Source organism: Seriola lalandi, unplaced genomic scaffold (genome assembly GCF_002814215.2).
Source record: "Seriola lalandi dorsalis isolate HSWRI2012SDOR001 ecotype SW California unplaced genomic scaffold, Sedor1 jcf7180002054336, whole genome shotgun sequence".
Classification (NCBI taxonomy): Eukaryota; Metazoa; Chordata; class Actinopteri; order Carangiformes; family Carangidae; genus Seriola; species Seriola lalandi.
In genome coordinates this window covers 100,659-128,413 of record NW_019524889.1, presented here as the reverse complement: position 1 = coordinate 128,413, position 27,755 = coordinate 100,659, and the positions used below count along the sequence as shown (strand labels likewise).

The following is a 27,755-nucleotide window of genomic DNA, read 5'->3' as shown; positions in this document are numbered from 1 at the left end:
CAGACTGTAATATTATCCCTACATACAGTCTGGCCAGCTGCCCATGATGAAAAAAGTCACTGCATTTAAATTATCTTTGCTCAAGTAAAATATATGCACTTCTCACTTCATAATAATAAATCCTTGTAATGTTCTTGGAACCTGATGAGGGTGTGTCGTTTTAATTTATCGTTTCATAATTTGGCCATTGTTAGGACTGCTTAGTGTTTTAAGAGCTTGGTAAGGACTATAAAGATAAATGTTCTGTTACTGATGTGTAGTATGTGAATAAAAAATAAATAAATAAATATAAAAAGTTATTTTAGTACACACTGAATGTACACTTGAATGTATCATTGGTAATTAGTGGGGTTTTCCTACCTTTTCCATGGCTGACTTCTACAGTCCATGTACAGTTGAGAGAGTTAGGATACAGCTCTGGGTACCCAGGTGATAAAATTATCCCTCCAGGTCCTCTGATATCCCCACCGCATGATGCTGAATAGAAAGGGAAGATAATGAATGATAACTGTTGCTGAAAAAAATGAAAATTGTAAATGAACCAATAAATCCTTCACCTGAAGACAGAGGAGCGATTTAAATGAATAATGCATTTGAGTCATATCACATCCTGTCCTGCTATTTTTATGAATACCTGTAATTCTGCCAACATAATGTTTTTTTCTTCTCTCCCTCTCTCCAAACCAGCCCAGCTGCCTAGCAGGACAATAAATTATTCATTAATTCAGTTATGCATCCACATTTTCTTCTCCTATGGTATCTTAAACTGAATGTCGTCAAAAAACATGATAACCCATTAAAGATAACTACAATACACAACAACTAACAAGTATATTCATCAAATTAGAGTATCTGGATTTATTTTGATTGTGACTTGAAAGTGTTTTAGCATTTTTTCCCAAATAGAAACAATCATCTCCGCACAGCGTCCAACTACTTTTCAGTTTGGAAAGATAATCCAGTTGAAACCCACTGTGCAGAGTAGTTACAGATGAGGTGATAAGGACCGTTGTCTAAATGAACAACACTAATGTCACCTCAGTAATATGACTCTCATGCATGTTGACTATTGACATATAATTTACTGCCAGAAAGCTCCTTATCTCATCATAGGGCGTTAATGAGATAGATCTCTACCCTTGTTGGCTGCTGGGGATCAGGAGGTTAATGCTAGATCCGCCTGAAGGTTAACTGGTCTAAGTGGATATTGTTCAAACCTGCAACCGTTCTCTCATGCTGTCATTATGCTTCAGCTAAAAGGTCAATTCACATAAAGGGCACTGCTTTTTAAATATAGCATTTATGAAATTTGACAAGCTTCATTTTTTAACTCTTTGTGTTTGTGTGTGTGTGTGTGTGTGTGTGTGTGTGTGTGTGTGTGTGTGTGTGCGCATGCATGTTCTTCGGCCTGAACGCCCTAAGCGTGGCATTGCAGCCAAATGCCCGGATGCTTTCCTCAAAACAGAAATTGCTGACAAATATTAGCAGTAGAACTCTTGTTCATGTATATATTTTCAAAGTAATGAATGTCAGATGATGTTTTGGAGGCTCGCTGTGATGCCTGAGGCTCCACAGCTGCACACATCCACCCTCCTCTTCTCTTCTCTCCTTCCACCCTTGGGCCCTCCAGTGAGCACAACACATCAAGGCCTGAATCCTTACCCACCAACAAAATTATATCAAATATTTTATTAATAAGCCGAAATTACATAAAGTCATTAAAAGTGGATGAGTACATTTGGCAAACAATCTACTTCAGAGGCTCCATAGGCAGAGCGCCAAGGCATTTGGCACAAGTCTGGCACATACCTAGGCAAGAAAAGGCTCCAAGATATAAAATGAATTTCGTGACAACCATTGGGCTGAAGCTGGATAACACAGCACTGTATCATATGCATGGTTGCATGTATTTTATTCATTACATTCTTTCAACTGAGTGATCTGTGATTAAAGGACATCATTTACGGTTTGTACACTGCAGCTATAATTGCCACAATTGTCCTTCAGTGTGCTTCTAACTGGCACAAAAGGCAAAAACTGTACAAAGGCAACCCAGAAAGGGAGATTATGTGAGAGATCAAAACTATCAGGAACATGCTGAACTTCATGCTTTGAAGTTGAGCATACTCTGTCTTCCGCATTAAAAGATTCATAACACTCCAGGTAAGTCGTTCACACAAGGACTGAAGTCTATTTGCTGAATAAAAAGCATTTGGAAAAGCGTCTGTCTGGCCATTCAGACCTGCTGTGGACAACCCATAGCCACTTACACTTGTGCCATTATCTCTTTCCAACAAGGCCATGTTTTTTGTTTGTTCATTCGTTTGTTTTTGCTTTATTAGGTTTGAGAATAAATACAGCATTGGGAGAAGCTGCACTAAGAACCGAGTTACCTTTTGCAAAATTAATTTAAAAACCTCTTGGCAGTTACTAGTGGCAGCTTTCCATGAGTATTTGTGGCTAGATTGGCTTTGTATACTTACTGTGTCTGTAAACAGAATCTTTATTTGAATTCTCTCAAAATAATGCTGGCATCCTAATGAGCTAAAATTTAGTGATGTATAAAATTCAATCAGGACTTCAAGTCATAATAAGGTCAATTATTAGATAGACTTTCAATGACTTGTCACATTCATGGAGTGCTTCAAGGACAAGAAGGTTGGTCTTTGTATTTTAGGGTCATTTAGCTCTAAGGTGTTCAAAAGAACCATATCATGTCATGCAGTGTCTTCCAAAGTCATTTTAAGAGCATAAAAAACAAAATAGTATTAAATAACATCTGTTAAAAATATGATTATCATTCACTTATCAAAATAGCAAAGTTACTGAATTGATTTCATATATGTCACTGATCCCAGTGCTGGAATGCGCTACACCAAATTGAACACTTCCGTATACATACCATCACATGAGGGCAGTGGGTGGCTCCAGAAGTGGTTCTTCTCACAAACGAGTGGTTCGTCATGGCTCAGCCTGTATCCTGGGTCACACTGGAAGGAGACTGTGGAGCCGATGGACAGGTCGTGGCCAAGCCGTACGCCATTGACTGGTATACCAGGATCCATACAGGAGTATGTGTCCAATGTAACCACTTAAGAAATTAAGAACAAACAGTTATTTATTGAATGTTTTTTGAGACGAATGTACATCTCTGCTTTGGAAACCCAATTTAACTACTGTTGAGTTTTATTTTTCTAGTATGTCAGTGATGACCAGGCCACATGTTTTCAATATGGGTACGTAATAATTAAAGCATTATTTTGCAAGTGACTGTATGTTTTGCCACTCTGACACACAGTATGTCAGATTCTGTTGAGTTTTTTTTTTTTTTTTTTTTTTTTTTTTTTACAGTAGACACCTGCTCTTAAGACTGTTGAGCTACTGAGGTATATATGTAAATCATACAGCTTTAATGAAACATGGAATTCTGTTTTTGCAATCATTAAAAAGTCTAAGCTACATTCATACAAAAACGTGCTGACAGGATCTTTGATGCGATAACAATCATCAAAACAAAGGTAGGTAGGTCTCAGATCACATACAATATAGAGAAAGCTTTCGAAAGTAAGAAATTTACTTTAACTTTTATTTTGACTTTTAACTTTAAAAATGAATGCCTGCTTGAGCATGCTTACTCAAAATGGGAAAAATATTTTACATGATTAACACAAGACACTTCACAGAAAAAGTGACATTTCACACATTAGCAAAGGCTGTTTTATAAAACAACACAGTTGAGACTTTGAAGAAAAATGCAATAATGCAATGACTGCTGTGATGTTTGACAGTTTTTTCTGAATAATCTTGATAGATTTGTCAGTTCCTCTAGTGTTAAAGAAAACCTGGTTTCATCTTCATGCTTTCCCTTTTTTGTTAAATTCAAGCAAGTCACCCACTGAGAGAAGGTCAAAAGTACATGTTCTAGGCTGTGAGTAGGAGTACAGGGCAGTAGTTTCATGGGGAGAAAGAACAGTTGGTAAAACCTTGTTGAAACTGCACACATAAACTCCTTTCCTACATGTGCTGGACCACCACTTCTGGTTGTCATAAAAAATATTTTTTTACACTGGTTTTGCTCCTAGAATGAACTGGTTGTAGTGCCGGCTTCATCTTAATCTTCAGCAATCCAAACTGCAAAGAGATGCCCTTGTTTTTCCCTGTGATTTCCAGGACTGCTGTTTGGATATCTTCCAAGTGGGGTTCCCTTGATGCACTAAAAATATGCTGATTTTAGGCCCTGATTAGCAACAGTTGTGTAAATAGTCATCAGGTCATAAGTGGGTAGGCTATTCTAAAAGAGCATTATCAGAAACTGTATTTTTTTATTTTTCAATTGTGCTCTCTCAATTAGTTGTGTTGTTTCACAAACAATAATTAATTAATTAATTAATTAAACAATAAATAATTCATATACATATTTGATACTTACGGCTGCATTTTTTTTTGATAAAGTTAAAATGTGTCACACAAAAATCACAATCATTTTATTTTTTCATGCCAAAAATCCTCCAAATTATAATCATGACTAATATCAGAAGCAGAATATCTGCCAAAATGATCACAAATATGATTTTCTTTGCTTATTGTTCAGCCCTAATTAGGGCTTATTGTAAGATCTAAGGTTCAACACTCTGAAATAAATTCCAGTCCACTAGGAGACATGTAGGTATGCTAAAGGCCCTGCCCAGGTTCTCTTTTTACCATGTGAAATCGCACTAAAATAATATAGTTTTAATGTGCAGTGTATAGTAATGGCCTTGGTTATACTATATGGTTTGTGAGCTATAGTTTACAGTCATCAACATTAATAATCGCACAACAGCCCAGGCTGAATGATTATTCATGTGCAGTAACAGGGCTCCTTTGCTAAGTCTCTATAGAAAACTTGTCTTGCTCTCCTAAAATACTACTATTTTAGAAAGTAAAAAACCTATGAATTTTATATACATATGGGCGGGAATGGGTATGAATTTTATCAAACAAATGTTACATAAACATATTAGAGAAGTAGAGCACTCATTGATCACTGCTGGTACTGGCCTCTATGGTGCAGGAATTTGGTGGAAAAAAATTAATCATCCCCATTCATCCCTATTCATATATTTGTAAATCACAAACAAGAAATATGCTAAAATAATAATATATAAAAAAATACAATGGCCAGGAGTGAAGTTAGAGAAAACAAACTGAATATGTGAGTCGACATAGGATTTGATAACATTTTGGAGTATTTTTGGTAACCGACTAGCTCTTATAGCTATTAAATACAATTGGAATGATGCAGTGTTTGTGTGCCTCAGTTTACTCACAGCATAATTCACTATAACCCTATTTCGTAAGACAAATTTTACAAATGAACTAGGCTGGGTTTCCCCAAAGCATTTCAGCAGTAATATATGTCCTAAATTCCAATGGAAGAAGCTAATATGATCTTACTGTTATTGCTTTTCGATAGCCTCATCAACGAAAGAGAAATGCACTTGAGAGTGAAACATAATAAGACAAAGGCACTTGTGGTCTGCTTTCAGTCAATAATACAGACATAATAACAAACTCTGTCTTATGAATCACATCTGAGTGACAAGGGTAATGGTGGTAGTGCAAACAATCGTGAAAATATATCACACTATGTCCAGAGTATTTTTTCTATTTGATTTTTCAAAGACTACAACTCCATGTATAGTGAAGTGGGGAGAAAGAAAAGACACAAACCCCCCATGAGAATGTAAGATTTGTCCCGGTATGCCCAACAGCCAGTGCAACCCTGAGGGTAATTATTAAGGGTACTCGATTATAAACCTGAGAGCATTAATAGTTCCCTTCCCTAGCCCAGATTTTCTTAAGCAGTCTTAAGTCTTAACCTCTCACACAACAGGTCCTGCTAACATGCTAAGAGTGGGGTTTTTAAAGTGAAGTAATCATGTGATGAATTAACATCAGTTAACAGATAACATAACATTCAAAATTGCTGTGTTGAGCTTGGGCTCTCTCCAAAAGCAGTGTTTAAGATTCTGTTGTCTCAATCTTCAACTTTTATCTCAAAACCAAGTGTGAATAAATGAATTTCATCCCGAGAACCAAAGCTCATTGAGCCAAGTTGTTATAATAATACTGGTGCTCTTGTCATGTAATTCACCTGAAACACATCCTCAACAGTTTGGTCTTGACACATAGTTTCAGAAACTTTATGAAAGTGTTAGAAGAATGGCAGACCAAAGTAAATACAGTGTCATTAACCACAATTTACTTAGTATACTTAGTTTAATTAATTTAACATATCTAATTTGAAATTAATTAAATATTTTTTTAATACTATGAAATAAATACTACTACATAAGTACTAATTAAGTACTATGAATATCCGTATATTGTTTGAAGACATTTTGCATGCATAACTTTTAGTTTTGCACTGCATGCGGAGAATAGCAGTGTACTCACCTTCATAGAAGATCTTGAAACCGCTGTTTGATCGACTGTTATCAGTGGTAAAAAGCAGGTACAGGAAGTTACTGCTACTGAACAGGAACTGAGGGACCTGGGTGCCATTAAATGAGCCAATCAGAGGAGAGAGCAGGTTGGGGCCATCATGCACTTCCAGGAAGTCATAGCTGAGTTCAGTTTGAAACCTTAAAAGTAAGAAAAGAAAAGAGGGAGTTACAGTAGTAGATTATTTGTAACAATACCTGTAGTTTGACAGATTAAACAGTTTGAAGCTATTTGGCCTGTTCTGTCCACAGAGAAAATATTCTACTTAAAGGAGCCTGTGTATATTCTCATTTGTCCAGGTCATAGTATCCTAAAGGAGTTTTTTTAAATCGAAAACAACTGGACTAGGTTATTTGTCTGGGAAGACGTTTCACCTCTCATCCAAGAGGCTTCATCAGTTCGTGTACGCATCTGACCAGGCTAGGACTGGTCCTACTTTCTGGTGTGGAGACCCAGGTATTTAACCTCTTGTGGGCGTTCACAAGGATGATGATGTCACTGGTTCCCTTTTGTGCTCCAAGTGTCAACGACAGTCGTTTGCATGACTGTCGTTGGTGGAAAATTGGTTTCGACTTCGTTAGTGCTCTATTGTGTTACAACGACAGTTGTAACACAACACAAAAATGTGCCCTAACACAAAATGTTGTGGTGTTGTGGTGTCTGAGGAGGTCTCAGACACCACCTATCTCCAATTTACAATGCTGCCCTTTCATCCCTTCCCAGGAGACTCAACAATCTAGCCTCCAAGAATAACAACTGTTCACAAGTGGCGAGTGACTCCAACGACTGTCGTTGTAACACAATAGAGCACTAACGAAGTCGAAACCAATTTCCCACCAACGACAGTCATGCAAACGACTGTCGTTGACACTTGGAGCACAAAAGGGAACCAGTGACATCATCATCATCCTTGTGAACGCCCACAAGAGGTTAAATACCTGGGTCTCCACACCAGAAAGTAGGACCAGTCCTAGCCTGGTCAGATGCGTACACGAACTGATGCTCTCATCAAGAGGCTTCCTCTTGGATGAGAGGTGAAACGTCTTCCCAGACAAATAACCTAGTCCAGTTGTTTTCGATTTAAAAAACTCCTTTAGTCTACTTAAAGGAGATAAATAAGAAGACATTGCATACACAGAAAGTTAATGCAATAGTATAAGATCAATGAGTTTCTTGGAAATCTGACATGGTATGGATCTGTGGTCACCCTCGGGTCTCTACATCATCAAACAAGTGACATCTGCACAGAGTTCCAATATCACTATTACTATTGTGGAAAAACACCTTCAGACATGCCTCTTTATGTTACTGATGTAAAGAGCTTAGAAAAAGAAACGTATTACCTCCTGTATAATGCCAGTATGAACTGCATGAACTAAACATAGGAAAACTGGCTCATTTCAAGGAAAGGAGAGGCAAAAGACTTTGGCCCATTTCACAAAAATATCACAGCGAAAGTAGCTCTTTGTTGCCATACAAAGGAATGTTTCAGCACAGACAATGTGATGATTATAAAATATGATAATTTTATGGTTTTGCTTTTTTATGTTAGGAAATAAACATCTTAAAGCAAAACTATTTTTTTTCTTTTTATTATAGCACTCTAAGGAAGTGAGCGAGAGCAAGTAAGCGAAATAAAGAATTACTCGAGGCTTTCAACATTTTTGGAATATAGGTCCAGGTTTGCATTCCACCTCCTATGACTTTCTGTTTCTAACTCAATGGCTTACAGGATTAATGGTATCACTTCTGTGTTGCACATGTACAGTATGCATGTAAATCTGCCTGTAGTAAACACATGAGGTACAGTATGTGGACGTACGTACATAAGGGATTGCATGCCGTCTCAGTTTTTATCTGTGACTTTGTGCAAGTGTGTGTATCTTTGATTCCACGGCTGAGTTGTTGCAGCACTGTCATACAAACCTGTCAAAGCTGATCTTGATGGAGCGTCCTGGTTCGGCCTCAATGACCCACTCACAACTCAGGGAGTCTTTGTAGTAGCCTGGCCACCCCGGGGAGAGGATGACACCAGATGGCCCTGAATAGTGGCCCCCACAAGGAGCTGGAGGAGCAGAGAGGTGGAGGAATGGTGGGAAGGATGGGGAGGATAAAGATATAAATTAAAGATATAAATAGATTGAAGGGTCGGGAGGGTGGTAGACAGAACAAATACAAGGAGAGGAGAGGAGGAAAAAAGATGGAGAGGAAAAGCTGTTTTAAAGAGGATACCACTCAGTAATCTTTTTGTACCAACATGAAAAAAGCTAAAAAAAAAATGAATATAGGATGAGTCACCAAAAGACTCAAGTTACACAAACACCTGAAAATAAGATAAATGTAGCCCAGTTTGGGTGGACTCTGAGCTGCTGAGCTGTTCCACATAACCCACTCACTATTTTATCAAAATTCCTTCAGTTCTTTTTTCTTTCCTGACTCCATAGTTTTTGACCTATCTGTCCAACAACATCACATTTATTAGCTATTCCAATTCAGTACCTTCACATTTGGGAATGAGTCCACTCCACATCACCTTGCCTTCCTCCAGATGGCATGTGATGGTGTCAGCCCCCTGCGTTTTGATGAAGCCCTCCTCACAAACCACAGAGATGGAGCTTCCCAGCTGGAAACTGTCCCCAAAGCGCCTGGCATTCAACGGTATGCCAGGGTCAGGGCACTCATTACGGCCAAAAGCTTGTAATGAGAAGAAAGAGAACAAGATCTAGTGACAAACGCTCTTGTGTGAATGAGGAATGGGGTCTGTGAGGAGTAGGGAGATAAGGGAAATGAATGTAGCTGTCATTGGGAGATTTTTTTTTTTTAAAAAACTAAGAGGTCTGCTCTGCACACATGAGGGTGACAATAGCCTCTGTCTTCAGAACTTGTTGTGCCTCGTCAGGAGAAAAAAGAATTACAATGATACAATGGTGCTTTAATAGGCAATGAGGCATGAGAGTTAAACACTGAGTGCACTGTCATAAATGCACTTTAGGTCCCTATAGAGTACATAGAAAAGTTTTTCCTAAGAAGAAGAAGAGAAAAAAAAACAAACACATGAAAGGGACTATGGTATCGATTTTGAAGAACATTGACAAAAATTACAAGTACTGTTGAACTTAATTTCCTCTTATTATTCATAACATACAGAATATAACTACTTTGCACATGAATTAAATCTTTTTTAAATGATATTTATTTCTGATAGTACAGTGAGATAGACAGGAAAGTCAGGGAGAGAGAGAGAGAGAGAGAGAGAGAGAGAGAGAGAGAGAGAGAGAGAGAGGGGATGACATGCAGCAAAGGGCCGTGGTTCAGACTCAAACCCATGGCCACTGCGGTTAACTAAGCCCATGTGGTATGCACTCTACCAGGTGAGGTGCCCACGGTGCCCACTGAGGCGTCCACATTAACCTCCTAAGACCCGAACTCTTGCATGGCGTGCATTTTTAATTTCTCTTTGCTATTTAGGCTGATTGGGACCTGAGAAAAATGATGTCCACATATGAGGACATTAGTTTTAAATTTCGATTACTGAGTGGCAGTATAATATCCTCATATGTGGTCACCAGGCCCTTGTTGAGAAAAAGTTAGTATTGTGGTCTAGAGAACCCAAAATGTGAGGTCCACATATGTGGACGCCAGGTCCTAGGAGATTAATTACATTTCTAAAGAGAATTACCGCTGCTTTAGAAAATTGTTTTTAAATAGTGTACAAATTCAGGAGGTCGGATGGTCAGTCTAAGATAAATTACTAATCATGCCACTAATTCCTAACCCTAAAAAGATAATGATGGACTCATGTATCTGTTTAAAAATGCTTTACTATGATATGATTGTTTGAATTAAACAGATCAAATAGTCACTTACTGCTATAGGTAATATTGAACCCCCTTCCAGACATGGAGTGATCAGCCTGAAACTCCAGCTGCAGTACATTGCTGTTGGATGTCAGGTGTGAAGGAACTTCGGCCCCTGAGAAGCGTCCCAGTATTGTGGCTCCTGACTGGTCCCCATCTTTGATTGTGAGGAAGTCATAGGGAGGCTCCAGGTCAAAGTCATTGAACGCCAGGTGGATTCTGGAGCCCGGCTCAGAGATAATCAGCCACACGCAGTTGAGGTTGTTCCCATAGCCTTCTGGGTAGTCGGGAGACAATACCGTCCCCATCGGAGCAGTGAAGTTGGAGAAACAGGGGACTGTGTGATGGAGGGTGCAAAAATATATTAGCAATGATAAAAACTTCCCAAAAATCCCAGGTGAGGCAATTTGCTTTACAGCAACTTTGACAATCACATGACAATCCACACTGTGGATTCTGCCATGGTAGGATCAGGCTCAAAGATCAGTATAGAACAATGTCAGCACTGTATAACTAGCTCAGCAATCATGAGACAGCACTGGTCCCATGGGTGCTGAGTAGTTGGGGAAACATGAAACATTTTAAGAGAGTGGAGCATAGGTAGTGTACAAAAATACAATATAGGTGCCAGGGATACTGCACACTGTCCCAATGGACACAGTTAACTTGAAGAAACGGAAGACTAGGTTTTTGTTATGGATATGGGTTAGGTATAGTGAAACTTACAGGAGGGATTTACATTGTCTTGAAAAAAGGACAATGTCCAGTATTATGCAGGGTTTCCTTCTCCAGAATATTTGTATAGTACAGCAGTGTGTATCCTACTTTCTACTTTTTCAAATCAACCCAAAACAACAAGGCAAGCATATGCTATCAATTTCACATTTTATATTATGTATATTGCTGTTTACACACAATGCACTGCATGGTCATTTAACAACACCGTAATTAATCCTCCAGTAGTTTAGTGTCATTGTGAACTTTCCAAACGCATAAGTAATTGCTTCATTAGCTGTCATGAAAAAAATCCCGTATTGGACTCACATATGCAGATGGGGATATTAGCCGACCACTGATTGTTGTTCTGGCAGGTTATCATCCTCTCCCCGATGAGCTCGAATCCAAACTGGCATTCAAAGCGCAGAACATCTCCATTTAAAAAGCCACTACCCTCTTGGTAGCCATACAGAGGTGTACCAGGGTCACCACAACTCTCTTTGTCAATTTCTGTGGGTGAGAGGAGAAGAAGAGGGGGGAGGAATGGAAATGGGTGGGGATTAAGTCAAGCCAAGTCCTTTGAGGTACTTTTTTTCTTTAATATTATCTATAAAGGTCCAGGTGAAGAGTGTGAGAGCCTGGTTAAGGACTTTTTTTTCCAGGAGAGAGGGAAGTGAGTGAGAGACAGGCAAACAGACAGAAATGCATACAGGACTAGCTGAATGAGACAGTCACAGACATAGATATGAACACAGACAGTGAGAGACGATATCAGCACTAAAGGCCTACGTACCTTTATAGTTGATCTTGAAGCCAATCGAGCCCACACTCTCATCAGACTGGAGATGAAGCCACATCTGGTGGGACATGCTGACAATCAGGTCTGGGACAAAGCTCCCAGTCAGCCTGCAGACAGGGCAACAAAAGAGTCACTGAGGTATCCAAATACACTTTTCTAACATTAACTCATCATGCAATTTAATGTTGAGACTTTCTAAAGTCTTATGAAATGAAGTGAAAAAAAACTGATGCATACTTTAAACAATCATGCATAAAAGTTACCATAGAGCATCACAATGCACTGTATGTAAAAAGTAGACCTTCATTTAAATGGTGCAGTTTTTCAATTAAATCAGGGTTCTTGGCATAATGTTGCTTTACAACAGTATGTACATGTACAAAAATGTACATCTAACAAGCTTTGCATCATTTGACTTACAGTAGAATAATATATCCAATGAGGTTTTATAATACTTACACTTGTATTATTGTTTTCGAGTCACCTACTTCCCCTCCATCTCCAATGGTTAGTGAATCATACCCAATTTCAAGGTCAAACTCTTCAAAGTTGATTTGAATAACCTGTTGTGAAATACAAAATAAATTGCCTTTATAATATGTTCTTTGCTAAGTGCTAACATGCAGCAAGGCAATCGTTGGAGTGCTGCCGAACAGGCTAGTCGTTGGCACTGGATCAAGAGGAGAGACATCACCTGGACCCCTAAACAACAGCGGCAGCAACAGGGTGAGTAGAGGGAGTTAAAGCAGGGGGGGGGCGCACTTAGGACGCCAGATGTTGCCGATGAGCCCTCTGGAGGTGTTGTGGGCCTGTCAATCGAAACCCCTATGAAGGAGGGTGCCCACTTGATGACCCCAATGAAGCAAATTAAATACTAAGAACCAATCATAGTGAAGCAATTTTAAGAGTCTGAAATTATTAATTGCCTGTCCACATTACCCCTTGCAATACAAGCTGTCAAAAGTTATACAATTTTTCCCTTAAAAGTATATAACATCACAAAAGATGGCATATTCACTAATCAAACAGGCAACATCTGCTTACACTAATAATCATCATCATGGAAAATTTTGTCTACTGCAAAGACATTATGCAATAAAGCTACATTATCTCAACCTACACTTTGCCTGCATGGATTATTGATGAATGTATGGATGTGGCATCAGGCATCAGTGTTTTATCTGTTGATGACAAACATATGATGGCATCCTCTGCATCCCCTTTTCTGGCAATGGGGAGGGCAATGGTTGCACATTATCCATGTGTAACAGCCTCATTACAATGCACACATAAGCATAATTACCATAATAACACTAATGGACCAAGTTTCAGTGCCAAGTCAATGGCTTGTTTGCCTTGGAGAGGGCACGACGGCACAAAGCTATGGCAGTTGCCAATCGTAGTGAGTTCTGAATGAGTGTTACTTGGTTGGTTATTGTTTATTAGCAGGATAGCACTGAGCTGACACCCCTGTGTATATGACTCACTGGACAGAATACCAATAGAGACAAATTTGATGTAGAAGAGCAGTAATGACCATTAGGAAAACAGCTTTGACCTCTTCACTTTGGGGAAAAGCCAGTCTCATTCAATCATTATTTCTCTCCATTTCTGTTACCCCAGATGAATGAAGCAAATCGCTCAACTGCCAACAGTCACGGTCAAACTGGCAGTCCAATGAGAACTGAAATGCAATCCACTGCAGCTACGTATATTGATGAGGGACAGCAACAATGAACTTAAGTCAAAATATCTGCATTTTCTATGTAACCTTTTCCTACCTCGGGCTGCCCTTGCAATTAATAAAGCATGCATTCATAAATACAGATACAGGAAGGAAATGCCTGGACAGTAATGAGGAACACATGTTTAGAAAAAAACCCAACTGGGGCATCACACCATATTACTTATACTCTTCTTTAAGTCCTTTCTGGGATTTCTTCAATATATTAAAACAGAAAATAAAAAGCTATTTATCATCTTTATAAATACCATATTTACAGTGTAAAGAGACTACACTCAGTTAAAAGATTTTTTTTTAAATTTACTTCCTAATGGGCTTTGCAGGTAACAATGGCAAACACTTTATCTTTGATGTCAGATTGTTATTTTCACCAAGTTTAACAGTAACCACGGGTTATCATACCTCTAGTCTATATCTACAATAGGTGGCCTTTTAATCTTGGAAACAACTTTATTTATGCTGTAAAGCCGATGTGAAAAGGTGTGACACAAAACTCATGGTAACTATGCACTGTGTGGATTGTATCCCCATTTACTGCTCAATTTAGACATCTGAAGAGGAGAAAAATTAATTAGGATGCAAAGGCCAGTTAGTGGTGGTTGCCCACATGACAACAGTAGCTGTGGGTTTTCATTAGACTTGGTCCAAAAGCTAATACTTCAAAGCTAGAAAAACAAAAGAGCCCTGACTCTGTTCTAATACCTTGTTTGGATCGCTGGCAGTAATGATCCACACACACTGGGAGTTACTCTCATACTGGATAGGGAAGTTAGGGGACGTAAAGGTCCCTGATGGTCCCTGTAGATTCGACCCACACGTTTTCACTGTAACAGTATAAAGATAAACATGACGACACAGATAGACAGATTCAAAACATCTTTGAACATTAAAAAAAATATAGAATACAGTGTACATAGTATAAATTCTCTACAAAACCTAGAGGTCAGTCCTAGAAATTTAAAATTTACAATAAATATTGATGCAAAGGGTGCTCGGAAGGCAGGGTAATAATTCCTGTATTACAACATGACAGAAAGGAAATGTATTGTTTGCACAAGTAGAGAGAAGGTCTATTAGCGGCATTTCCATTAATCAAATTCTAAAAGGTGCTCCAGGTATTATGAAACATAGAAAAACAGGCAGAGCATTTTGGAATTAAAAAGGAGAGTGCTGCAGCAGAGGCTTTCATACATAATTAACAGAAATGAACTTTCCTCTATCTGCATAGAGCCTATATCCAGAGGCACTGCCTTAATCAAACTGTTTTATTAGCTTTTCAGAAGCCTTACTCACCCTTGCAGACAGGTCTATGGTCGCTCCAAGCAGCGAAGACTTCGGCAACGCGCTGGCAGGTAATCGTTTTGGAACCCTGCAGCACATGGTCTTCATCACAGGTAAATTGAGCAGTTGCTCCGATACTGAGAAGATAATAAACACCATTAACGCCTGAAAAAGCAATCAATCCCTCAAAAATTACTTTCAATGAAATATCAAATTCATCATCCATTTCATGTCATTCATTACAGGGTTACAGTGCACCAATATATCAAATTCAGTAGATGGACTGGAGAATGTGTTAATTTAATTTTTAAGAGGCCTCATTTTCCATATTTACAAATGTCCAATGTATTAAAAAAAACAAAAAAAACAAACAATGATGCTTTTTAATGCAGTGAGAAAATATTTTGCACATTAACAAAAAACACAAATGATTTCTGTTCATACATTAGAGCTAGAAAAGCTAGCTAACAGTCCAGAGAAGAGTCATCTACATGGACATTGAAACAACACTCAGTTGTACAGGGACCAAAGAGTGGACTTAACAGTGTAAGGTAACTAAATATCAGCGTGCAATGGGCTCAGTTTTAGTAGAGAGAAGGTTTCTTAAGCTGCATGAATACACTCTGTACAATGCAAAACACAAACCTGAAGGTATTCAAAGTCTGCTAAATGTCAAAATGAATTTTCTGAAAGTGATACGGTATGTGTGCTATGGATAATATGCATATTATTAAGAGATGAACTACACTGCTCAGTATTAACAAGAAGAAGTAGTGTAACAAAGTTACTGGATGTCATAACACAGAAATGGGTTAGGAAGCACGTTTTCCTACTCCTCAACTCTCCTCGACAATAATCCGAGCTCCTTCACTTGAGCTACAGAAGCGGCAACTCACCTGAAGTCAGAGCCAATCCGCTTGCCATTATCCGGCTCCCCTGGGTCAGGGCAGTAATTAGACACCTGTTTGATTCCTCCTTCATTCACTGGGTGAAAAAGAGAAGGACCAAGAACGCTGTGAGAGAGACACTCTAATTTTCAAAGCTTCGTACTTTCAGAAAACACCCGCTGCAGTGAAAAGCACTTGAACAGTAGATAAATCTGCCTGTTTGAATAGTCAATGGTTACGTTAGGTGACAGAATTTGGTTCCAGGAAACACAAATGTAGTTTAACAAATCAACTTCATCTCTCAATGTCAGAGACTTTCAACTGCCAGTTATTTGGCAGCGCTGTTGTGAACACACATTCATGTTTGGTGGTATCAGAGTGAGTGCCTATGGGTAAATGCAACTCTCTTACCTGAGCTAGACAAAATAAAGGGAAATGTATCTGGGCTCAGCAGGGACTAAGAGGATTAATTAACTTTCAACTATCATTTGCAGGAGCTACAATAATCACTCAGTGAGTCTCTCCATACATAACAATAGTTTAAGTACACTACACAAAGCCTTGTAGATATGGTTTCACAGCCTTTACTACTGTAGGAACATAGAGAGATGGCTTGGAAGTAAGAAAACAGTTTTTAACAGTCTCATCGCCCCCTCACGTTCTTCTCTGTAAATCAAAGACTGCATGCACTGGAAATGAAATTCATGAAATATGTAGTATCATAATTATCCTTAAGGTTTGCTGTAATATTTGCAATAAGACATCAACCCACACACACACACACACACACACACACACACACACACACACACAAAGACCCTTCCATTTTATCGCAAGAAGTTCTACCGGCATGTGTTTTCATCTTCAACTTCTTTCAGGAAGTTCATTAGCTTTGAAGTTAATTGTTGCGGGTTATAATACAGTTATGGGTTCAATTATATGCAATGAATCCACAAGGCATATAAAGCATTTCTTCACAGTCTTTTAAATGATATACAGTATTGTCTTGTGGAAAAGATTACAGCCCTTTGCATTATTCATGTCTCCATGCAATGCCGATTCTGTGACACATAAAGTAATAAAGATTACAACCTGTTATCACTGAAGTGTTTAGCACACTGTGGAGTTAAAGGGAATTGTGCTCCAGATTTACGTTAATGACAGAGCTCTGCAAGCAATTACAATGCATTCACTTTGGTCTGAGAGTACACAAATCATCAGTGTGAGTGGTCACTCAACCTTGACTACTGCTGTGTGTGTAGATCACACACTCAATGAACATAAGTCAATCTGATGTACCGCTTAATGCTACAGAGGGAGTTTTGAGCATCTGAAACTGGTCAAATTTAAAGTTTTGCTGCAATACAAATAACTATGCCTGATCTACCTGAGTTCATTTCTGTCAGGACAGGAAGTCCGGAACAGCAGAGAAATAGGGCATCAGAAAGAAAAAGAGACTGCACTTCTGCAAAATCTAGTACTGTAGCTTAATTCCTTCACCAAATGATGCAGCAAAAAAAAAGACAAGAAAAAACAAAGACCCCGAACGCAAGCCCTACATAAACAAAAAATCCAAACAATGAAAAGAGTTGCATAAGAAAAATAAAAGACTTACTCAAAGACAGTTTGTTAGTGTTGTCCTTTCCTGGTAATAATTTTACCCCTCTGGATTTAAGCTCTCCAGAGCTTTTCACTGGTCGAGAGCAATAGAAAGAGTTCATTAGATAAAAGAAGTTACAGTATTAGATGTGAGAAGATACAGTACAAGTGTTTCTTTCTCTGGATAATACTTGTTCCTATGAAGAACATCAACATGTAATTGCTACTGGTGTGCATTCTTTTTCAAAAGAAATGAGTTAAACGGCTCTGATGCATTCCTAAGGGTTACCTTGGCAATTCTATAAAACCTAAATTAGTTTTTCATGTTTATCTGTTCATATAACTCAGAGATATTAAACAGTGGATAGAAATTGATTGGTCAGAGCAGATTTAATGGTTATAGCTTGCAGGGGGAAATACCACGTGGAATCGAAGAGCAGCCCAAGGACTGCAATTCTACATATCTTAAGTCGGTCTAATTAAACACAGCAGGGGCCAGATTGCACACAAAAACCAGGTGATGCAAGCGGCTGTCATAATTTTGAAGTGTCAACTGAATAGCCAAAAGCAATGAATGGTGTAACAAGCAAAACAAGGCTATTTCAATTTGTACATTGGGACACTGCCTCCTTTTGAACTACACTGTAGGTCAACTAGTTAATTCAAGCTGTTATACACACAATTAGGATGCAAATCTATTTAGTGACCAGATAAGGTTATATGCTCAAAAACATACTGCGTAATAAAACCCCTGAGTACTTGTCTTTGCTTTAAAATTATCTGCCCTTTACATTAAAAATAAAAACATATAAAAGCTCAACCTTTGCACGACAATGCGATGCAATAGTTGAGAAATTTGATTTTTCATGCTATTGATTTTATGTCTTCATTTACAGTGAGTTGCTACACAAGCACGTTACTCAAAGTTTTTATAGAGCTGTTTACGGTGAAGTTGCAGGTTTCATATCTGGCTTGGAGCCAGGCTTTAAGTTTCTGTGGTATAGTATATGCAGCACATACGCTGACTTTAAAGTCATGCCAGAGAACAATGTCAGGCTAATGGATTATTGAGCTGCCAGAGCTGAGTTTTTATAAGGGGAAAAGTATATACAGTATTTATCTCTCAAATATTTGATTAACAAAGCCCTTTGAAGTCAATGGTTTGAAGCAGAAAAAGCCTCCGTGCCCTCTACAGAGGGGGTATTAATCAAACTGTTTAATATTCAGTTAAGAAAGATCAAAAACATGTTTTGTAATTACAGTGTGTTTTTCCTACGATGATCCCTTTTCGTTCAAGAAGGGGGCCCTCTATTACGATGTGCAAATTAAGTAATCATGTCTTACCTTGATACTGAGCCCTGAAGCCTTTGTGGCGGTGGTTGCTCTCTGTCACAAAATGCAGCCGTAGCCAGTTTTTGTTGCTGATGATGGGTGCTGGAATATTCATTCCAGTTAGCCTGAGTGGAAAGAGTCACAAATGAAAGAAAACACGTGTCATCCGTTTTAACTTTATGTCAACTACATAGCTTTTTGGTCATTGTAATTCTTATGTTGCCATAATTACCTAAAAACAGAAAAAACAGATAATTGAGTAAAATGAAGAACCTGGAAATGAAAACCTTGTAGATAAATATTAAGAAAAAAACACCTTATTTTGACTCAGCAGGTTCTTGTTTGGGTTTGTGCTTGCATATATATGAATGTGTGTGTGGGAAATGAGAAAAACAAATAGTAACACAGAGAGAAAAAGTGTGTGCAGACATCTATCGCTGTGTGTGAGGTTGTCTCTGTCAACTCTGCGTGTGTTCGGACCACATCTGTTTTACTGTCTGTGTCAGTGTTTTAGATCAGAAGTTTTATTCAGCGTGTGGCCATAGCATCAGGGACGCTCTATAATTGTAGAGATTTAAAGCTGCCAGCGGCCTTCTCATTTGTCTGGCTAACCAGCTCTGCCTTTTTTTTCTATTGCCTTGCAATCCCTGCACAATGCCCTGTCATACCACAGTCAATAGCGCACAATGCCATTCTAGCTATTAAACAGAGGCTTGGGACAGGCTGAAAAGAAGCATGGTGCAGTTACGCCTTGTGTTCCCAAAATAGCTCAGGATAAAAAAACAATGTGTTAACTTTTATTTTTGCTTGTGTGTATGTGTGCTCACATGTATGCATGTCTGTGTTACTGTGTGTCTTAAGATGTGTGTAGTCGTGTTTAAGGTCTGTTTTTCTATGTAATTTCTTTGGCATGATTTGGCATTTACTGCAGAGCTACCTAAGGGGCAGAGAGACAAAAGCAAAACGAAAGAAAGGAAAGTGGCAGTCGGAGAAAGAGAAAGACACGAAATGAGTGATAGCGAGAAACCAACAAGAGTGACAAAAACTGTGACTTTTTCCCTTGGTGGTCATTGCAGATATAAGAAATACAATAGAGTCTACTTGACATTGGATTCCTGCTTAATTTTGATTACATATTACATTTGTAACCGCAGAGACTAAAATATGTATATCAGGCAGATTAAAGGCAGTTGCATGTTTTATTGTTAATTGATTAACAAACCAGATGTGATTTTTGAATACTGGCATTTGTGTTCCAAATTATCAATCACAAGGGGAGATGATTGCAGCTCCTAAAAAGGGAACTAAAAGGTAATTGATTTTCACACAAAAGTTGACCTTTTCTGTCATTGTGTCACTGATAAAACGCTAATGACACCAATATAAGGACAGAATGAAAAAGAGCAGCCGAACTATTTAGAGGAAACTGCCCACATGTTTCCTGCAGTGGAAGCTGCAAATTATCACAAGATTTCGGCTAGAAGTGTAAAAGAAAATGGATAGCGACAATAAAGCTGTACCCATCAGGAAGATGCTCAGATGCTCCAGGCAGCACAGGAGCGATGTTAGAAATTTAAGACCGGCAGAGGTGAATATACTGTTGTCACAACAGCAAAGTATGGCAGAGCAAGTGAAACATGATGTGCCATAAACAGTAAATAAATCCTTAATGATAGCATACAGAGGAGTTACTCTAATGGTTATATTGTATCAATGTGCAGAAAACTTTTATATTAATTTATACACTAACAATATGCATGCAAAAATCTTCCAGGTACATGCAAGTTCAAAGTGAAGAAATATAAACTGAAGTGTGACATGGTGTCTGGGACGCCTGGCTTGCACAGCGGAAATACTCCCTCTAGCTACTGTACTCCTGGTAAGAGCAGATGCACAAATGAACACAAATGTGCTCATAGGCTGGAAGCCGGCAGAGAAGGAAGACTTACTGCATCAGATGTGACCTGAGAAATTGGTGATTTGCATGCCAACATGTTCTCATGATTTCTTAGGTAAAGATATTAAATGCTGTATGTAAACTGTGCACCACAGTGACAAAGCAGCATGTCAGGGAAAATGTTCTATGACTAATAATAGAATATAGTATTTATTTCATTGTTTTGTTTCTCATGTTGTCCTTGTATGTCCAGTTTGTGACTTTTAGGAAAAGCTGAATGGACAATTCACAAAATATTTATGCGTGTCACTGGTACTGGTCAAAGTAACTGTCATGGAAAAAAATACATTACTTGTGGAAAGTGGGCTGCCCAGTCTTCTTAAAATAGATAAGAGCAAGTGAGTGCTGTCTACTGTTTTCTTATTGTATCTCTTCTAGTGCATACTGAGTGACAAAGATGAGAAAGTCCAATTGGAAAAACGGATTCCTCACATAATGCACTGCCAGTCTATCTCTACACTCACTTAGGCTGTCTATTTGTTCCTTCATAGATATGCAATATGGCTTTTCAGAGATTACTTCTTGGCATGAGTGGAGTGTTTTTTTATGTGCTTGGTTTCATCCAAGTTTTAGAATGCATGCTTCATATCACTGATTTGGGGCGTCTCATGGACTAATGGTAGATTCTGACATAGGTTTGTAAGGCTCGTAGTATTCTCTGAGCAAAATGTGGCTAATTTGATAGGGTGAGGGGTTGAAGGGAGCATGGCAATCTCATCAAAATACCAACGTAATGAGTCCCAATGTGCAGGTACTGTGGCCAAACGTGGCCTTGAGGCCAGAGCGATAAGCTGAAATCTCTGGTGTCTCTACTTTTTCACACAGAGGCAGGTTATATGTAGGTGCACCCCAGATAATGAGCGATCAATTCAAATTTGTCAAAAAAGATAGGGCCAGGTTATTTTGTCTTTTCCTCCCACACGTATTCCATAAAATCTGACAAGAGGGAGTAATTGCTAGAATATTTTATGTGATAAGGAAGAAGCCGCTGCTCTCTATCCCTCATCAAGTTACTCCCTCTTCAGAGACTGTTCAGGAGATGCACTTATACTGCTTGGTGCTTGTGCTTGCTAGAAGCCAATCTACTGGGCTTCTGAAAACAGTCAGCCAGTCACTGTATACCCAGTAGCCTCTTACATTAATTGCCCTAGTGAAATACCTGGGTCAAGTGTCAATTCACATTCCTTCAATTAAACACTGCATTCTTCCACCTCTAACTGCAGTGGAGCACAGCTTTTGGAGACAATCTGATGGGTTATATTTTGCCTGGGTAGATCAATAATAAATCCCAGAAAGAAAAAATTGAATTCTAATACACATGGTAATCTAACCAACGTTGGTAATTTAGCTGCGGGGTACCTCTTGCTCTCAACCTGCTTTGAATATTGAAATCTTCCTATGACAACCATTTAGCCACTCTGTTGGAAAAGGATTGTTCATATTGAGTGAACCAAGCAAAATATTGCCAGATTGCTCAGCAAAGTAACAATCTATTCTCGACTCTCAGCTTTCTTAATATGTTTACAACATGCAGAATCAATGTTACAGTAGGTAATGAGAAGAATCTGCAAAAACATACGACAACGGTAGAGAGAAAAGAGTGAAAAAATAAAACAATATAAAATTTTCTGATTAAATTTCATGGTATATAAAGGAAAACAGTGTATCTAATATCTGCAAAGCCTTTTAGGTTTTATGCTCTGTGTCCATATTTGAAATAATGAGTGACACGTAATCCACAGCTTGTTGTTTTTGCCCTTTGTGAACAGCGCTGTACAATCATAGGAAAGGTCACAGGAATAACAAAAAACTGTTTTTCTTGGTCTAGCCAGGCTCCACTGTTGGCTTTTGTCAAAGGAAACAGTTTTTTTTTGTCTATTTTCACAGTGATTGATGTGTAGCCTTACATCAAACTTCACCAGCGTGACAACAATGGAATCAATAAACTCATTTGCAGAGATCTGATAGAAATCTTCAGTTGATAAAAGGATAAAACCTGCTATGAGGTGTCAGCAAAACATATTTTCTTGCCCCATAGCCCTGGACCGTCCCCCATCAGGAATTGTTTTTTAGTATTTATAATTGTCTATCATTTACTTTCAGAAAACTTGCTCGCAAATCAATCAGTTCAAATTTACTAGATTTTCCATTTTGTAACAACTATTACATTTGCTGGAATAAATTAAACATTCAAATATAATTACATCTATGAGGAATATATTTGTTGATCTCATTATTAATTATATAAACAATATATTTCTGTGGACTGTACTGTCTTGTGAATTATACTGTGAATTATTTTGTAATTCTTATTATCCAGGGATAAAGGTTGCTTGATTTGCGACTAATTTTTTCCATCCATAGTTTTGTTCATGTTTATCACTTGATATCTATCTGTATTACCACAGGTTGAGAGGATAACAAGTTAAACTGGGTCATGCTTTACGCCTATTTGCCTGAAAAAGGCTAAGAGGAGATGTTAAATCTGACTGACTTCGAGATTCGAGGCTGTCAATCATTGTTAAGCAGCTCTAAACCTCAAGGGTAAATTGACAGTTTGCTTGTCTCTGCCTGCAACTGGTGTTATATGTTAGGATACTTGAAAGTTTAGCTGCCCATTGGCCTTGTACATGGTCATAGACACTCATAAAAAAAAAAAAAAAAGAGGGGGAACGAGAGCAATGAATTTTATGGGCATGAGGGAATCGGTCGCCCTGAATCGTGTCTGTATGCTTGTCTGTTTGTTTACCTGGCCGAGTTGAAGCCATCTCTCTAAAATTCTGGCCCCACTGCACTCAAGCTCACTGGGTCCCACTTGGATTGTGGGGCTTAAAATGATAACTCTGCCTAACAGCCTCTGACATTTGGTGACATATAATAACATCATCTTGGAGTTTCAAAGCATTCAAGTGATGCATGGTGACTTTTCATCATGCACATAAGTAAAACTCCTACACAGAGAGGCACTTCTTCTTAAACTGCTTTACACAGTATGTGTTTTTTTTTAACCCTTTACTTAGATGCTGGACTGCAAAAAAAAAAAAACTTACTGAAGGTGTCACATTTTTGTACCACAAGTGTAGCCTAATAGGAGACTGGATCATGGTAAATGTAACAGTGATATACCAATATACATTTTTTATGTTAAAAACATTACTTACCCCTTAATCAAGTCTGAAGATAGCATGCTGGTGTGATTTATCTTTTAAACCTGTAGCCCTTCACACAAGGCTTAACATTTACACGTTATTTGTAGTAAAAATTAATATTACAAACAGGAAACATAATTATGCAGTTCACGTGACCATGAAGCGTGTAAGAACATACTATTTAACAGAGGAAAATGTTACATCCCCGTTTTGCCAACAAAACTCATTGATGCCACGCCCTTCCACAAAGGGTAAGCAACACAATGTTTGTGCAAATATGCATAAATAGTAATAGAACTACCAAGTGTGCACCCTCGGTTGCCCTACTGAAACAGCGAAGGGAAAACGAATGGCAGCAGACTTTGCAAACTACTTAACCAGAACGGAAGGGATGGGGAAGTGTGTGTGTGTGTGTGTGTGTGTGTGTGTGTGTGTGTGTGTGTGTGTGTGTGTGTATTACCCACAGTCAGTGACGAAGCCACTCTGTCACACTCTTGAAAAGTAAATACAAAAATGTGCCTACTTAAATTTAAATAATATTATAATTGCTGAGGCATTTGAATTTTGGGAGACAATTTGTGTTTGTAATGCATTTCATAGCACTCATTGTAATTTAGTTCAATCATGCATTTCATGTGTAATTCGAACTAGATTTTTTGACTGAATATTAAATATAGTATTTACATTATGTGCGGTTAATGTGTATAAGAATTTATAAGAAACAAGTTAATGGGAACGGCTCATTACTACTATGGTCGGTGTACAAATATATACTTTAATTTGAGTTATATATTATACACACATGCTTTTATTTTGAAGTCGCAAGGAAGTGCCAGCCCAGAATGCCTTGTTTTTTGTTCCTAGGTTTAGTGATATGTAAACAGGAGGTGCTGAGTCTGTTTGTGTGCTTTCTAATCAGAAGGCAAAATAAATAGTGATAAAATATAAGTAAATGTTTAACCACTTAGAGCCATTTGTGTTTAATCCTGTACAGGAGTAGAATCAAAACACAAAGCATATGCCACTGGGGCTCCCAGGCATTTTGACCGAGATGCATTTCTGTCAGTAAAAGAGTTCATTTTGGAGCTATTACACCTACGAGAGGAGGGTTACCTGATGGGTCTGTCAAAACACATCGGTGTCATCCTATATCAGCTCCCTTTCGCACTCTCTTTGTTTACGTCAACATACACTACTTAGCAGTCATCACCACACTCAGAGCACCTCTCCTTTTGACTCTATGTCTCCCACTGACACAGTGTCTGCCTCTCTCTCTCCCTCTAACTCCGGATGACAACTCTCAGGGACAACAAAGCTCATAGCTCAGTGATTGATTAGAGCTTCTTTCAGCCAATTATAATTAATGCCCAGCAGGATCACATAAACCTGGTTGATGCTCCCATTCACACAGGACATGGAGGAGATGGATAACCTTAGCTTCAAGGTTGGGGGTCAAACCCATTTCATATATCCCTGTTTCAGTTGGGAGTGACTTCTACATCAAGCATATACAGAAAGTCATACATCTACGCTGCTGGAATGAAAAAAAGAGGTCAAGTCAAGTCGAGTCCATTTCTATTTATATGGCGCCAAATCACAACAGAAGTTTTCTTAAGGCTTTTTTCAAATAGAGAAGCCAACAATTCCCACCAAGAGCATGGTCATGGTGGAGAGAAAGAAATGGCTCGAGCCGTGCTTTCATTTCACAAAGACAGACAGCGCTAGTTGTGATAAATTCCAGGAATACCATATGTTTGACACACCAGTGCCACTGCTTCCCAAGGGAGCAGTACGTCAGTTACCAACGGTAAATATCCTGTGTTATAATAACATTAGCACCATGTAGGTAAACTTAGCAGGTTTTTCCTTTGAGTAAAAAACCCCAAATATAAACTGCGGTTAAATGCTGGAGCTTTTGAACACCTGAGTCCCATGGATGTCTTTTTCTTACTATGTTTGTAAAACTTTACCTCTTGTCTCAATTCAGGGGCTGCATCCTTTCGAAAGCTGCATTTTGTGTCACAGTGGTGCAACTGGGAATTCCATTTCTAAGGCTCCTTCAAATGTGGCAGAGAAATGCGTCCTTCATTTTCCAGACAACAAAGGATCCAACAGGTGGATCTTGCACAGCTCAACCTATCCCAAAATTTATTATGTACCAGTGATTAATCACTTTCCAAAAAGAGAATAAGGCGAAATTGACAATTAAAAACAGCAGACGAGGATGAATAGGAATTTTAATTTCGGTTTGGCCTTCGTAGTCTATGCAACCTCGGAGGCCACGCCTTCGCAAACCATGTGGTTTAAAGGATGTTGTCGCTGAGATGTGACACACGATGTGTGTCGAGTGAAAACAAACTCTGGGACGCACTCTGGATGGGCAAAAACAGAGACCTTTGGAAACTATGACTTGAAACACCCAGAGTTGCTCCCTGAATCATTATGGGAATCGATAGAAAATCGACCGATAAATAAAACTGATAAAGGCATTGGTATCAATAAAATCCCATTCCTAGCACCTTCATTTGAATTTTACTATCATGTGCCTTCTCTGTGAATTGCTTTAATTTAATCAGCACCACAAAGCATATTTCAAATGTTTTCTGCACACAACTGTCTATGAAAATTAATTCAGAGGTCCTTTCTCATTACCGTATCTTCAAACACATGCAGCTGATGTTACAGTGCTACTCCTATGTGATATTACATGGTCATGCTCAACCATACATACTGAACCTTTGTTCCTTTGCATGCTTTAAGATCTCAGCAGGCAGGCCTCCTCGTTATCCAAAGAACTAAGACAGAATCCTAAGGCAATGCGGCCTTGTCTTACCAAGCCCCCGCCCCTCTTTGGAATAAACTAAGAGCTGCCAACTCTCTTGCGATCAGATAAATCTAAAGAAGAAACTTATTTATTCTCTCTATGAGTGCCCATTCCCTTCTGTTTTTGTTATGATTATACTGCTGTCTCTACGTTAGGATGCATAAATTACTCAGCTAGGCAGACTGGTTATATTATTATATATTTATTATTATATTTGCCAAATGTAACCTTATTATTGGATTTTAACTACATGGTTATGATTCATTATACTAATTATTACAATATACTGTTCATTTTTTGCAGTTGCTGTTTTTCCATCCTACAGCTCTTTGTTGCACCCCAGCCATCAAAATGATCTCTTTGCATCTCTCTCCTTTTTTCTTATATGCTAAGCATAGAGTGTTTGGAGCTGCAACTGTAGGCCGAGAAAGCCTGTTGTTGTTGCAGTTCACTACAGCATAACACTAAAAATCACTTTCTTGAGAGAATTTATTGCACATTTTCAAAAAACAAACCTGCATCTCCACTTATACAACCTCCTCTAACACCATTCTCACCTGTCTGTTAACACCCTGTCAACACTGTTCAACATACAAACACAAACACACCCACCTCCACTTGCATTAAAACTATTTATGTAACAGTTTAATGCTTATCTAATCAAATACAAACACTACCCTCAATCCTCCTCACAGCTCAACTCACCAGATGGTTGGCGGTTCTGATCCCTCTACTTCCAGATAATCCGACTTCTCCTCCATCTGAAATTCAGTGAACACCAGGGAGATGGTGTCCCCCGGATCTGCCAGGATGGTCCACTTACACTCCCCACTGCTGCCCAAGCCTCCAGCACCTCCACCTCCACCGGCGCCAGGGGAGTCACCGCTGGGGAAATCGAAGCTGGAGATGAGCCCGCTGGAGCCCCTCAGGGTGCCACCACACGTGTCCTCCGCTGTCAGTCACCGAAGAGAAAAGGAGGGTGGGGAGGGTGCACGGAGAACAGACACATAGTCTCTGGGTTATTTCAGAGATGTTATTCAAAGTTCAACATGGGGAAAAAAGTGGCTGCAGGCATAAAACATTTGTACCTGTCCCCTCAGATAAATGCAAACCAGAGACAGAC

At 38.8% G+C, this 27,755-nt stretch overlaps 1 protein-coding gene across 1 annotated transcript; it reads right to left on the bottom strand.

Annotated features, from left to right (window-relative positions):
• Window positions 1-1,750: 1,750 nt before the first annotated feature.
• LOC147819061 (CUB and sushi domain-containing protein 3-like) lies at window positions 1,751-10,651 on the bottom strand. The gene is made up of 6 exons (XM_087174290.1): window positions 10,354-10,651; window positions 8,986-9,180; window positions 8,413-8,551; window positions 6,439-6,626; window positions 2,903-3,091; window positions 1,751-1,809 (listed from the first exon to the last, which is right to left on the bottom strand). Exons 1-6 carry the CDS (start codon window positions 10,649-10,651, stop codon window positions 1,751-1,753), a joined length of 1,068 nt encoding a protein of 355 aa, XP_087030416.1.
• Between the last annotated feature and the right edge of the window lie 17,104 nt (window positions 10,652-27,755).

Coding starts and splice junctions, on each gene's coding strand:
- LOC147819061 (XM_087174290.1), bottom strand. CDS start 10,651: ATGGGGACGGTATTGTCTCCCGACTACCCAGAAGGCTATGGGAACAAC. Junction 9,181..10,353: donor GTTCAATATTACCTATAGCA/GTAAGTGACTAT, acceptor TCTCATTACAAG/CTTTTGGCCGTAATGAGTGC. Junction 6,627..8,412: donor ATCAAGATCAGCTTTGACAG/GTTTGTATGACA, acceptor CTTACTTTTAAG/GTTTCAAACTGAACTCAGCT.